Source organism: Hyla sarda, chromosome 2, assembly GCF_029499605.1.
Source record: "Hyla sarda isolate aHylSar1 chromosome 2, aHylSar1.hap1, whole genome shotgun sequence".
Lineage (NCBI taxonomy): Eukaryota > Metazoa > Chordata > Amphibia > Anura > Hylidae > Hyla > Hyla sarda.
In genome coordinates this window covers 484,236,744-484,250,165 of record NC_079190.1, presented here as the reverse complement: position 1 = coordinate 484,250,165, position 13,422 = coordinate 484,236,744, and the positions used below count along the sequence as shown (strand labels likewise).

The following is a 13,422-nucleotide window of genomic DNA, read 5'->3' as shown; positions in this document are numbered from 1 at the left end:
TAAATTAATTCTGATGTCTGATGCAAGTGTCCTCCCGAAAAACAAATTTCAGAAGGTTTGCTCATCTCAAGACATATTATTTGTAGGATCTGCAAGAGATATATCAGTTACAAATTTTAAAAAAATTGCTATGAGCCAGATTAAGGTTAGGTAGTTAATTTTGGAAAAGTTTTTAGTAGTTCAAAAAAATAAAGGGAACGCTAAGTTGGCACATCCTAGATCTTAATGAATGAACTAAAGGTGAGAAATACTTTACATTATCAATGGAAATCAAATGTATTAACCCATGGAGGTCTGGATATGGAGTCACACTTAAAATCAAAGTGGAAAACCCCACTACAGGCTGATCCAACTTTGATGTAATGTCCTTAAAACAAGTCAAAATGAGGTTCAGTAGTGTGTGTGGCCTCCACGTGCCCATATGACCTCCCTACAACGCCTGGGTATGCTCCTGATGAGGTGGCGGATGGTCTCCTGAGAGATGTCCTCCAAGACCTGGACAAAAGCATCTGCCGACTCCTGGACAGTCTGTGGTACAACGTGGCGTTGGTGGATGGAGCGAGACATGATGTCCCAGATGTGCTCAATCGGATTCAGGTCTGGGGAATGGGCGGGACAGTCCATAGCATTAATGCCTTCCTCTTGCAGGAACTGCTGATACACTCCATCCACATGAGGTCTAGCGTTGTCTTGCATTAGGAGGAGCCCAAGGCCCACCGCACAAGCATATGGTCTCACAAGGGGTCTAAGGAGGGCTGTGCGGCCCTCCAAAGAAAAGCCACCCCAACCATTACTGAGCCACCGCCAAACCGGTCATGCTGGAGGATGTTGCAGGCAGCAGAACATTCTCCACGGCGTCTCCAGACTCTGTCACGTCTGTCACATGTGCTCAGTGTGGTTCAGCACAGGGCACCAGTGGCGAATTTGCCAATCTTGGTGTTCTATTGCAAATGTCAAACGTCCTGAACGGTGTTGGGCTTTAGGCACAACCCCCACCTGTGGACGTCGGGCCCTCATACTACCCGCATGGAGCCTGTTTCTGACCATTTGAGTGGACACATGCACATTTGTTGTCTGCTGGAGGTCATTTTGCTGGGCTCTGGCAGTGCTCCTCCTGCTCCTTCTTGCACAAAAGCGGAGGTAGCAATCCTGCTGCTGGGTTGTTGCCCTCCTGAGGCCTCCTCCACGTCTCCTGATGTACTGGCCTGTCTCCTGGTAGCGCCTCCATGCTCTGGACACTACGCTGACAGACACAGCAAACCGTTTGGCCACAGCTCTCATTGATGTGCCATCTTGCATGAGCTGCACTACCTGAGCCACTTGTGTGGGTTGTAGACTCTGTCTCATGCTACCTCACAATCCTGCCAGCTGTTCTGTCCGATATTTTTCTTGGTCTTCCAGATCTTGCTTTAACTTCCACTGTTCCTGATGACTGCCATTTCTTAATTACATTCCGAACAGAGGATATTGACATCTGAAAATGTTTTGCTATCTTCTTACAGCCTTCTCCAGCTTTGTGAGCGTCAACTATTTTCAATTTCAGATTTCTAGACAACTGCTTAGAAGAACCCATGGTGCTGATTGTTGGGGCAATGTCAGATGAGTCTGGGCATTTAAAACCTTTGAGATTGACATCCCCTGGTCTTCCCAGATGATGATTGAGAACAATCCATGACACTGGCAGGTCTCAGCTTTGCAAAGGGGGCAGTGAATGCTATAAATTCAGCAGGGTGCCCAAACTTTTGCAGATGCCATTTTTTTGTTTTCTGTTATTTTGAAAGTGTAAATGATGGAAATAAAATCTAACTTTTGTTGACATATTATAAGAATGTCTCATCTGTAATTTGATGCCTTTTGGAGGTTTTTCCATTTTTCCTTGGCTTCTTTATGCACATTAATACAAATTTTTACCTGGGGTGCCCAAACTTTTGATACAGCCAGCAAAAATAATTAGAGGATTTCTTTTGTTCTACTCACATGATACAGCGTGACATTATGTGATCACATGAAGTCTTATCGGAGCTCCACAGGAAAAGGATGCCACATTGGGAAAGGGAGGGATTTGTCAGGACACCTTAGGGTCTGCTTCCTCCTCCAGAACCCTCTGTCCAACTCCAGACTCCTCTGTTTGCCTCCTCCTCCAGACTCCTCTGTCCGCCTCCTGTGCTAGACCTCTGTGTCTGTCTCTTTCTCCAAACTCCTTTATCCACCTCCTCCTCCAGACCCTTCTATCCACCTCCTTCTCCAGATTCCTCTGTCTGCCTCCTACTCCAGACTCCTCTTTCCGCCTCCTCCTCCAGAACCCTATGTCTGCCTTCTCCTCCAGACTCCTCTAACTGCCTCTTCTTCCATACTCCTCTGTCAGCCTCCTCCTCCAGACTCCTCTGTCCACCTCCACCTATAGACCCCTTTGTCTGCCTTCTCCTCTAGACCCCTCTGTCCGTCTCCTCCTCCAGACCCCTCTATCCGTCCCCTTCTCCAGACCTCTCTGTCTGCCTCCTACAGACCCCTTTGTCCTCCTCCAGACCCCTCATCTATCATACACATCTATTATATACATACATACATACATACATCTACCATAAATACATACATCTATCATACATACAGCCACACATCTATGATACATACATCATACCTGCTCACATCCATCATACATACATCATACATGCACACATCTATCATACATACACACATCTATCACACTTACTTACATCTATCATACATACAGTACAGACCAAAAGTTGGACACACCTTCTCATTCAAAGAGTTTTCTTTATTTTCATGACTATGAAAATTGTAGATTTACACTGAAGGCATCAAAACTATGAATTAACACGTGGAGTTATAGACATAACAAAAAGTGTGAAACAACTGAAAATATGTCATATTCTAGGTTCTTCAAAGTAGCCACCTTTTGCTTTGATTACTGCTTTGCACACTCTTGGCATTCTGTTGATGAGCTTCAAGAGGTAGTTACCTGAAATTGGTCTTCCAACAGTCTTGAAGGAGTTCCCAGAGATGCTTAGCACTTTCTGGCCATTTTGCCTTCATTGGGTTCAGGTCTGGTGACTGTGGAGGCCAGGTCATCTGGCGCAAATAGCCTTCTTGGTCAAATAGCCCTTACACAGCCTGGAGGTGTGTTTGGGGTCATTGACCTGTTGAAAAATAAATGATGGTCCAACTAAACGCAAACCGGATGGAATAGCAGCCGCTGCAAGATGCTGTGGTAGACATGCTGGTTCAGTATGCCTTCAATTTTGAATAAATCGCCAACAGTGTCACCAGCAAAGCACCCCCACACCATCACACCTCCTCCTCCATGCTTCACGGTGGGAACCATCCATGTAGAGTCCATCCATTCACCTTTTCTGCCTCGCACAAAGACACGGTGGTTGGAACCAGAGATCTCAAATTTGGACTCATCAGACCAAAGCACAGATTTCCACTGGTCTAATGTCCATTCCTTGTGTTCTTTAGCCCAAACAAGTCTCTTCTGCTTGTTGCCTGTCCTTAGCAGTGGTTTCCTAGCAGATATTCTACCATGAAGGCCTCACACAGTCTCCTCTTAACAGTTGTTCTAGAGATATGTCTGTTGCTAGAACTCTGTGCGGCATTGACCTGGTCTCTAATCTGAGCTGCTGTTAACCTGCGATTTCTGAGGCTGGTTACTCAGATGAACTTATCCTCTGCAGCAGAGGCGACTCTTGGTCTTCCTTTCCTAGGGCGCTCTGCATGTGAGCCAGTTTCTTTGTAGCTCTTGAGGGTTTTTGTGACCTCACTTGGGGACACTTTCCACCTAGAATATGACATATTTTCAGTTGTTTCACACTTTTTTGTTATGTCTGTAATTCCACATGTGTTAATTCATAGTTTTGATGCCTACAATCTACAATTTTCATAGTCATGAAAATAAAGAAAACTCTTTGAATGAGAAGGTGTTTCCAAACTTTTGGTCTGTACTGTACATGTATACAAACATCACACAAACATGCAAACAAATAGCATGCATACACACATCTATCATCCTCAACACAAATCTCCTTTGCATACCTTTACCTTGAGGTGGCCAGTCTGTGGGCATTTTGCACGCAAACGGCACGTAACTCCGCAGAAGGCACAGCTGCTTTTAAATAAATTTTTTTTTTTAAAGTGCGTCTGCCTGAGACCCCGGGTTATAGGCACCAGACCAGGGGCTACAGCCCCCTAAGCACTGTGGTCAAACAAAAAAGAAATTCAAAAATAAAAGAACTTCCTCTGTAGCATACAGCAGCTGATAAGCACTGGAAGGATTAGGTTTTTTAATAGAAGTAATTTACAAATCTATAAACGTCCAAGGCGAGAAAGAAATCCACAGGGCACTCACCAATGCTGCAAATGTGTCTTTATTTCACGGGTCCTTACATCAGTGCGGAGACGCTCATACAGGTGTGCTTCTTTTGTAGAAGCACACCTTTATGAGCGTCTCCGCACTGATGTAGGGACCCGTGAAATAAAGACACATTTGCAGCATTGGTGAGTGCCCTGTGGATTTCTTTCTCGTCTTGGAAGTTTATAGAAGTGAACTGTTTGTTGGATTGCGGTGAGCACCACCTATATGCCGAATATTGATCACGGGACCTGTAGGAAGGTGTTAGCGTGCATTGAATTAGTACTTGAGCCGGGCAATGCCGGGTACCTCTTTGTGGATTGCATAATTTACAAATCTGTTTAACTTTCTGGCTCCAGTTGATTTAAAAAACATTTTTTCCACTGGAGTACCCCTTTAAGTGGTTCCTGGACAACCCATAAGGCAATTGTAGTAAGAAAGACCACAGTGCTCCAAAATGAAGTAGAAATGTGAGACATTTATTCATTCAGGCACGTGCAACTTGTTTATCAAGCCTTCCCGAAAGCCAAGTGTCAATTATTTATCTCATATGCAAATGAGCAATTAATCAGATTACATACAAATCACACAAATCAGCATCATATAAATACCAGAACTAAATATACATGTTCTTTCCTACAATTCACCTTTGGTAAAACACAATTCTTTAGAAATAACTTTTTTTTTCTTTCCCCTTCTCCTCTTTTTTTAGACAGACTGAAATTACGCAAATTTTCCCATAAGTGCATATTAGGCGCTTTCACTGCGGCTGTCCCCGTTCCTAATATATGTGGAAGGTAATCTGGCAGCCATTGCCTCCTGTGAAAGCAAATATCAGATACTGATTAGCTCTTATGTAGTGTTACCTGTGCGCTTTGCTTCCTCGGTAAGCGGTGACTTCCGAATGACTTAAGGATTTTCAGTCATTATCAGATTGCAGATTGGGATTATGCATCAGCCGTATTCTTTAGAGGTGTCCTGGGAAACCTTTCAGCAGAGAATCGTTACTCCCACGTGAAAACAAGTTGCAGACGTACTTGAGACAGGAATATATTAGTGTCTGGATTTATGGCACGGTGTAGAGCTATAGATCACTTTTTAGTCAATACACAGAAGCCTGACACTATTGTCTGTAATGGAGATGTTTAAGTGCTGTGTTAATCGGCATTGAGCTCTCTAATGACACATGGATGTCACTTGTGTATTCTAAACATATTTATGTTACTTGGATATTATTAGGCATATAGACACAGACAAGGAAGCCCCGTAAACTATGTTACCACCATCAAGAAAAGATACAATGTTTTTTTGGCAAAAACAAAAAAAGAAAAATAGCCAGCACAACTACCTAACACACGGGTGCACGCTGCTGTGGCAAATACAGAGTATACAAAAAAGAAGGTTGCAGCAGCAGCACTCTTGGTCAAAAAATGGAGTCTCTTAGCACACTTTTTGATCAAAACGTGTCCCCCATCCACCACGTGGAGGTGGCCTCATTTCGGATGGGACCCTAACACTCATTTCAGTCACCTCTGCTGGGCATATGGCCTCTTGACTGGGTGACACGTCGGATCCACTATCAATTTAGAAAACCTCCTGTGAATAGGGAAGGGAGCAAGGCTAGAGAGGGGGCCACCCCCCTAAATTTCACAGCAAAAACAAAAAGAAAAATAGCCAGCACAACTACCTAACACACGGGTGCACGCTGCTGTGGCAAATACAGAATATACAAAAAAGAAGGTAGCAGCAGCACCCTTGGTCCAAAAATGGAGTCTCTTAGCGCACTTCATACATGCTTTTCCTCCATCAAAAAGAAAAGTTTAGCATGATCCTTTACCAGTTACTGGCCACCTTGTTTTCCAACATTGCTTGTCTATGTGGAGAGGAAGCCCTTCACTTGTTCAATCAATGATACAAAGTTATCGGGGTTTCCATTTTATGGACTTCATATATGCTACAAAAGTGCCACCTCATGCTCCCCCCCCCCCCCCCTTAAAGGCCAAAAACAACTTATCCCCTATCCACAGGAAAGAGGATGTTTGATCGCAGGGGGTCTGACCGCTGGGACCCCACACGATCTCCTGCATGGGGCCATGGCTCTGCCGCGGCTCTCCTCTGCAGGAGGCGTGCTGGTCGCAGCATGACGTTGCGGCCGACACGCCTCCTCCATGTAGTTCTATGGGAGAGGTGGGGAGGCAAGAACGCTGCCTCCCATAGAACTGTATGGGGAGGGGACAGGGAGGGGGCATACGTCAACCTTTCTAGGTCGTTGCTACACACATTAGCGCTAATGCGAGGGCCCCGTTCAGGAGATCGTGGGGGGCCCTCGCATTGGACTCCCCCGTGATCAAATACTTATCCCCTATCTTGTGGATAGGGGATAAGTGTTATAACGCTGCAGATGTCCTTTAAGAAAAGAAGTGTAGTATGGTCCTTTGGCCAGTTACTCCCTACGTTGTATTATAATATTGCTTGTCGATGTAGAGAGGGAAGGGGCAAGTAGGAACTGAGGTCACCATTATACAGGTCGAACAAAAGGACACCTCATCAATGCTTTTCCTTTCTCAAAATAAGATGTGTAGCATGGTCCATTGTCAGTTACTTGCCAACTTGTTTTCCAACATTGCTTGTCCATGTAGAGACTGGACGTCCTGTACAGGTTCAATGAGGTTCAGGAAGGGGCTAGTAGGATCTAGGGTCTCCATTCCACAGGCCTTATATGTTGCACACACCATACTTGCTTTTCCTCTAGAACAAAAGAACTACATGATAATTTCCATGCTCTCTGGCTACCTTGGTTTCTAACATAGCTGGCCTATGTAGAGAAGAAGCCCTGCACAGACTCAGTCATTGACCTTTTTCCATTCAATGGGCCTTATCCAACACAAAGGGCTACATCATACTAAATTTTCCTTTACCTCACCCTCTGACCCGCTACTGTCCCCTTGTTTTCAATGCAGAAAGAGTTTCACACAGGTCTATTTTATGTCCCAAATGATAGGAGACGGTCCCTGCAGATAGAGTCCTCTTTATATTCCAAGACATAAATGCTTTTGCTCCCCCTAGAAGACAAAGGTAGCATGGCCCACTGGCCTGTTCTGTGCCCCTTCTTTTCTTACAGTGCAATCTTATGTAGATATGAAACCATGCACAGGAAGGTGGTGAAATTGGTCTCCTTCCTCTCCAAAGTCCTCTTATCTGCCATGTGGGCATGTGTGACCTGCCTTTAAAAGAAAAATGCAGGAAGGCTCTCCTTTTGGTTGCTCACTCACTTGTTTGCTTACCTTGCCTTCAAAGGTAAAGAAGAAGCCCTTTCCTCTAAATGTCCTTCATATTAACCATCGTGTCTCCTACATGCTTCTACATAACATAGATTTATTTCCAGTAAATTAGAATGTCGAGGTGGATTTCTTTGGCCGGTATATCAGTTTGAAACAAAAAAATTGGTTGATTTTATGTAAATTATTTTCTTCTCTTTCTCCACATCTGTTGTTCCCACATGCTTAAAGGGGTACTCCACTGGCCAGCATTTGGAAGTGAATGTTCCGAATGCTGTTTTCGCACTGCGAGGGTCCGCCACGCCCCTTGTGACATCACGGCCATGCCCCTCAATGCAAGTCTATGGTAGGGGGCGTGGCAGCCATCACGCCCCTTCTCATAGACTTGTATTGAGGAGGCGTGGCTGTGATGTCACGAGGGGCATGGCCGATCCCTGCAGCGCGAAAACAGCATTCGGAACATTTGCTTCCAAACGCTGGCCAGTGAAGTACCCCTCTAAAATTCTTGGCTTTGTCAAGAATATCATATCATAGTTATATTGCCACAATCATTTGTCCTTCTATTAACTTAAAGGGGTATTCCAGGAAAAAGCTTTTTTTTTTTATATCAACTGGCTCCAGAAAATTAAACAGATTTGTAAATTACTTATATTAAAAAAATCTTAATCCTTTCAATAATTATCAGCTGCCAAAGTTGAGTTGTTCTTTTCTGTCTGGCAACAGCGCTCTCTGCTGACATCTCTGCTTGTCTCAGTAACTGCATAGGGTAGAGATTTGCTTCTACTCTGGACAGTTCCCGAGACAGGTGTCATCAGAGAGCACTGAAAGAATTAAGATTTTTTAATAGAAGTAATTTACAAATCTGTTTACTTTCTGAGCCAGTTGATATATATATATATATATATATATATATATATATATATATAAATATATATATATATATATATATATATATATATATATATATATAGATATATATAAGTTTTTTCCTGGATAACCCCTTAAATCATTCTAATATCTATGGTGACCTTTAGTCACCTTAGTGGAGAAAAGCGACACCAGACTCCCAGTGGTTGGTATTGTCCAATGGATCAGAAGCACCCTTGTGGTGTTGATTGTTCTATGTAAATGTGGTTCTTAAGGCATGCATCATATTATGATTGGAGTTATATCAATAAAAATATTTACCAAGAAAAAGTCTTTGCACACATTAAAAGGATACTCCGGCCATAGATACACAACATGTTATGTCTAGTGCATGGCTTAGGGGGGCAGTGCATGATACAAGAACAAATAATATCATCCCCCATCCCCCTTAAAGGAGTACTCCACTGGAAAACATTTTATTCTTTTATCAACTGGTACCAGAAAGTTAAACAGATTTGTAAATTACTTCTATTTAAAAATCTTAATCCTTCCAGTACTTAACATCTGCTGTATACTACATAGGAAGTTATTTTCTTTTTGAATTACCTTTCTGTCTGACCACATTGCTCTCTGCTGACACCTCTGTCCATGTCAGGAACTGTGCAGAGCAGGAGAGGTTTGCTATGGGGATTTGCTCCTACTCTGGACAGTTCCTTTAAATGAACAGAGGTGTCAGCAGAGAGCACTGTGGTCAGACAGAAAGGAAATTCAAAAAGAAAAGAACTTCCTCTGGAGCATACAGCAGCTCATCAGTACAATAAGGATTAAGATTTTTAAATAGAAGTAAATTACTAATCTGTTTAACTTTCTGGTACCAGTTGATTTAAAGAAAATAAAATGTTTTCCAGCGGAGTACCCCTTTAAACCTTTCCCTGGGCATAGCAAATCAAATCAGTTCTGCCTGGAGTGTCCCTTTAAAGGGGTACTCCGCTGCTCAGTGTTTGGAACAAACCTGGTCCGAACGCTGGAGCCGACGCTGGGAGCTCGTGACGTCATAGCCCCGCCCCTTCATGACATCACGCCCCGCCCCTTCAATGCAAGTCTATGGGAGGGGGCGTGACATCCGTCACGCCCCCTCCCATAGACTTGCATTGAGGAGGCAGGGCATGACGTCATGAGGGGGCAGGGCTATGACGTCACGAGCTCCCGGCACCGGCTCCAGCGTTCGGACCAGTTTGTTCCAAACACTGAGCAGCGGAGTACCCCTTTAATCTTCTTCACTGATATATTCAATGTATTGTATGTGAAAATTGCAAAGTAATCTTGTGAAATGCTTTATATGGCAAGCGTTAACTCCTTTTCTTCTCTTCGCACTGTTTAAGCAGGTTTGCCGATGCTTTGTATTTATCCGATGTTTACAGACTGTCTCTGTTAAAAACCACAGGTTCACCCCATACGAGTGGTATAACCCACACCCGTGCAACCCTGACTCAGATGTCGTGGAAAACAATTTTACTTTGCTAAATAGTTTCTGGTTTGGAGTTGGAGCTCTCATGCAACAAGGTACTTAGGTCACAACTTGATTGTCAGACACCTCCCACAGTCTGCTTGGGGCCTTCTGTGCTGGTAAACTCCATTGCCGTACTCCATAATAAACTGTAAACCCTTATGCCAGCTTACTGGAATGCCAGGCTTCAACGTGATGTCATCAGAAAGAGATGTCTATGCAGATTCCGCACTATAGACGATATATTGTCACATATGTCTGGGGAACATCTTTCTCATTAATCCATTTAATCTTTCAAATATAATTTTCTAACCTGTTTTAAATTCATTTTTGACCATGAATAGATCTTACTAATATCAGACAATAATAAGATGGATCTGTATGGAGAGAAAAAGAGAAGGACCGACAAACGACACCTCGTGTATTACCCCAGGACATATGAGGGGAGTGGGGAATTACCCCACGGGGCTTATAGATGGCCGTTCACCTCAAAGTAGAGCAAAACAGGGGTATAACCCCAATAATTTGGGGTACAAATGATGATGAACTGCTGCCAAGCTAGTGGGTTGCAGGAGCTGACGTAGGTCGTCCTGTGGAGTTAGGAAGAGAAGGGGAAAAACAAAACCCTTGGGTACCAGCGCTGCAGTCCTTATAGATGAAATTACAGAAGTCCAAATGTAATGCGGATCCCGGGCAGGTCCATTTATTGAACAAAAACAAGAAACAAACAATAAAAACAGAAAATGACGCGTTTCGGGAGGAGCCCTCCCTTCCTCAGATTATTATCCAATAATAAGATGGAGGGTAGAGGATAAAAGGTGTTAAACTAAGACTACAAATCTTTAAAAAAAAATACACTTAGGACATTATAGGGGTTATCCAGGAATAGAAAAACAGAGCTGATTTCTTTATTTAAAAAAAAAAAAAAAAAAAAAAGCTCCACATCTGTCCCCAGGTTGTGTGTAGTATTACAATTTGGCACCATTCACTTCAATGGAACTGAGCTGCAAAACCACACCCAACCTGGAGACAGAAGGGGATCGGATTTCCTAGTGACCATGTTAGTTCGGTAGAGCTGTAGTTAATATATACTTGACTTTTGGTCTTATTTTATCTTGTATGGACCATGTATGGTGAGCTTTGAAGCTATTGTAAAGAGAAGAAGCACTTGAAAAATATTTTGCAATGTTTTTGGGGTCATGAGATGTTTTACTTTTTCAACAGTAAGGGAAACCATCAGATTTGTAAGTAGTGTTGAGCACGAATATTTGTAATGCGAATTTTTATCGTGAATATCGGCACTTCGCAATTTCGCGAATATTTAGAATTTAGTGCTATATATTCCTAATGACGAATATTCATGTTTTTTTGTTTGTTTTTCACATACGAATTTTCACATGGAAAAAACAGTGAGCCAACATAGCGAATATGCGAATTTTGCGAACATGGGACGAATAATCGTCAATATATTAGCGAAATATTGTGAATTTGAATATGATTCCTGCCGCCCATCACTATTTTTAAGTCTGAGGCTTCAATTCGGCCAATTTGGGATAAGAATAGGAGATGGTCTTAAATGCTGCTTGGTTCATGACTGGATAGTCGTTAGGATGGACTGATATAGGCAGAGGTAGAGTTTTTCATAGATAAATCTCTTTTACGATACTAACCTCAGACTTTATGTTGTTGGGGGGGGGATGTTGAGTCCTACTGTTCTTTATAGACATTTTGATGTCTAACCATGAGGTTTTCCCCCTTATCCCCTTCTAATATATCTCTAATAATCCTTTGCATCACCCTACAATCTAAACTTTTTACTACAGTTGTTTTTTTTTAGAATTCAGAGAGGGACGAGGGTTGAACTTGCTCATCACAGGAAAGGAGGATCCTCAAGGGGGGCACGGCCTAACCCAATAATGGGCCTCCACCATAGTAGAGCCAAAGGGGTATAGTAAAGAATATGATGTGATTAACAAGGTCATGCATTTCCTTTACATAGCTGGCTGATGGGTCTCATTTCCTCTAGTGGGCTCAAGGTAGTCCAGTCCAACCCTTCTGAGAAGCAACTTGAGAAGAGATGTAGACCCCACCTACAGAGTTATATCTCCAAATCATATCTTGATCTAAGGGAAGGACATCTATATTGCATATAAAATAAGTTTTACTATCCACTACTTTACCATCCACTACTTAACAGCATAAATGCTGTTTTTCTAAACTTAAAGGTGTTGCCCAGGATTACTAAAACATGGTTGCTTTCTTCCCAAAAAAAGTGTGATACCTGTCCATAGGATGTGGCCGGTATTGCAGTTCAGCTTGTAAGTGGGACTAGGCTCCAATAACACTTACAACCTGTTGAAAGTTGTGACATGTTTTTTGGAATAAAAGCTAAATATAGACATATGGACCTATAGATCGCACCCTAAATGACCTTAACTCCACTCAGAACCATCCAAAGAGGTAAGTGTTATCTATAGACTGCACAGCCTGCAAAAGTATAGACAGAGAATGGGCAGGATAGGATAGTATTATGAATATTTAAGGCCCTTGACATTAACTGAAACAAAAAGAGATGTAACCAAGGAGTTATCTTTTAACATAAAAATGATAATAACGAAGGAACTGTCTTCCAAGGACAAAACCATATATTTATTTAATTGTACAACCCCTATATTGAAAAGCTCATCTCTAATGTCTCATGTAGATTAGAGACCATATTGTATAAGAGCAATAATCCAGAGTGCGCGACGTCCTGTATATCTGATCAGCCATCAGCCTGCGACACACGTTATAAATTTTCTTATCCCCGGAGCAGAATGTTGATGTAAAACAAGACATTATCCAAGTAGTCTCTCATCCATCAGGTTTGCCTAACAACTTAAAAAGTCAAGAAAATATTACCAATAGACTATTAGTAACAAAAAGAATTAAGGCTCGGCTGACTAAACATTATGACTTCTATTCATAAAAGGGATCACAACTTAGAGGGACATAGAGACAGTACCATCAGGACTTCCATTTATAAAGGTAACTAAAACATAGATCATCACCCATTCTTAGTTTGGGTCCAACCCACTGGATGCCAACTGATCCTCAAATTGGAGATCCATTTAAGCTCTGGATCCTTTTATTGTTTATCCAGACACAGCAGCTTATCCATACATGCTGCCGTACCTGCTATCCACACGGGTCCTAATGGTTGAGCCCATTCCGATCTACTACTAAAAGTCTATCCTAAGGAGCCACATTGGATATGATTGATCTGGGTTTACACAAATCCCAACAAATCATAAGAAATCTCATTGACTTATATTGGGTTTTCCAAAAAAAAAAAATAATTATTGCATTGTAATACTTGAACCCCAAATGGAACAGAACATAATTCCAGTGTAAAGAGAACT

General features: G+C 42.4%; 1 protein-coding gene across 8 annotated transcripts in view; it reads left to right on the top strand.

Moving 5' to 3' along the window:
• The window catches only part of GRIK1 (glutamate ionotropic receptor kainate type subunit 1), a 512,490-nt gene that overhangs the window by 448,977 nt on the left and 50,091 nt on the right, over positions 1-13,422 (top strand). For 5 of the 8 annotated variants that reach the window (XM_056559535.1, XM_056559530.1, XM_056559533.1 and 2 more), the window contains one exon: positions 9,959-10,077. The exons of the other annotated variants lie outside the window; for them this stretch is intronic. In XM_056559535.1, coding sequence (XP_056415510.1) covers positions 9,959-10,077 — 119 coding nt within the window. The remainder of the gene's footprint in view (positions 1-9,958; positions 10,078-13,422) is intronic. 8 annotated transcript variants of the gene reach the window in all.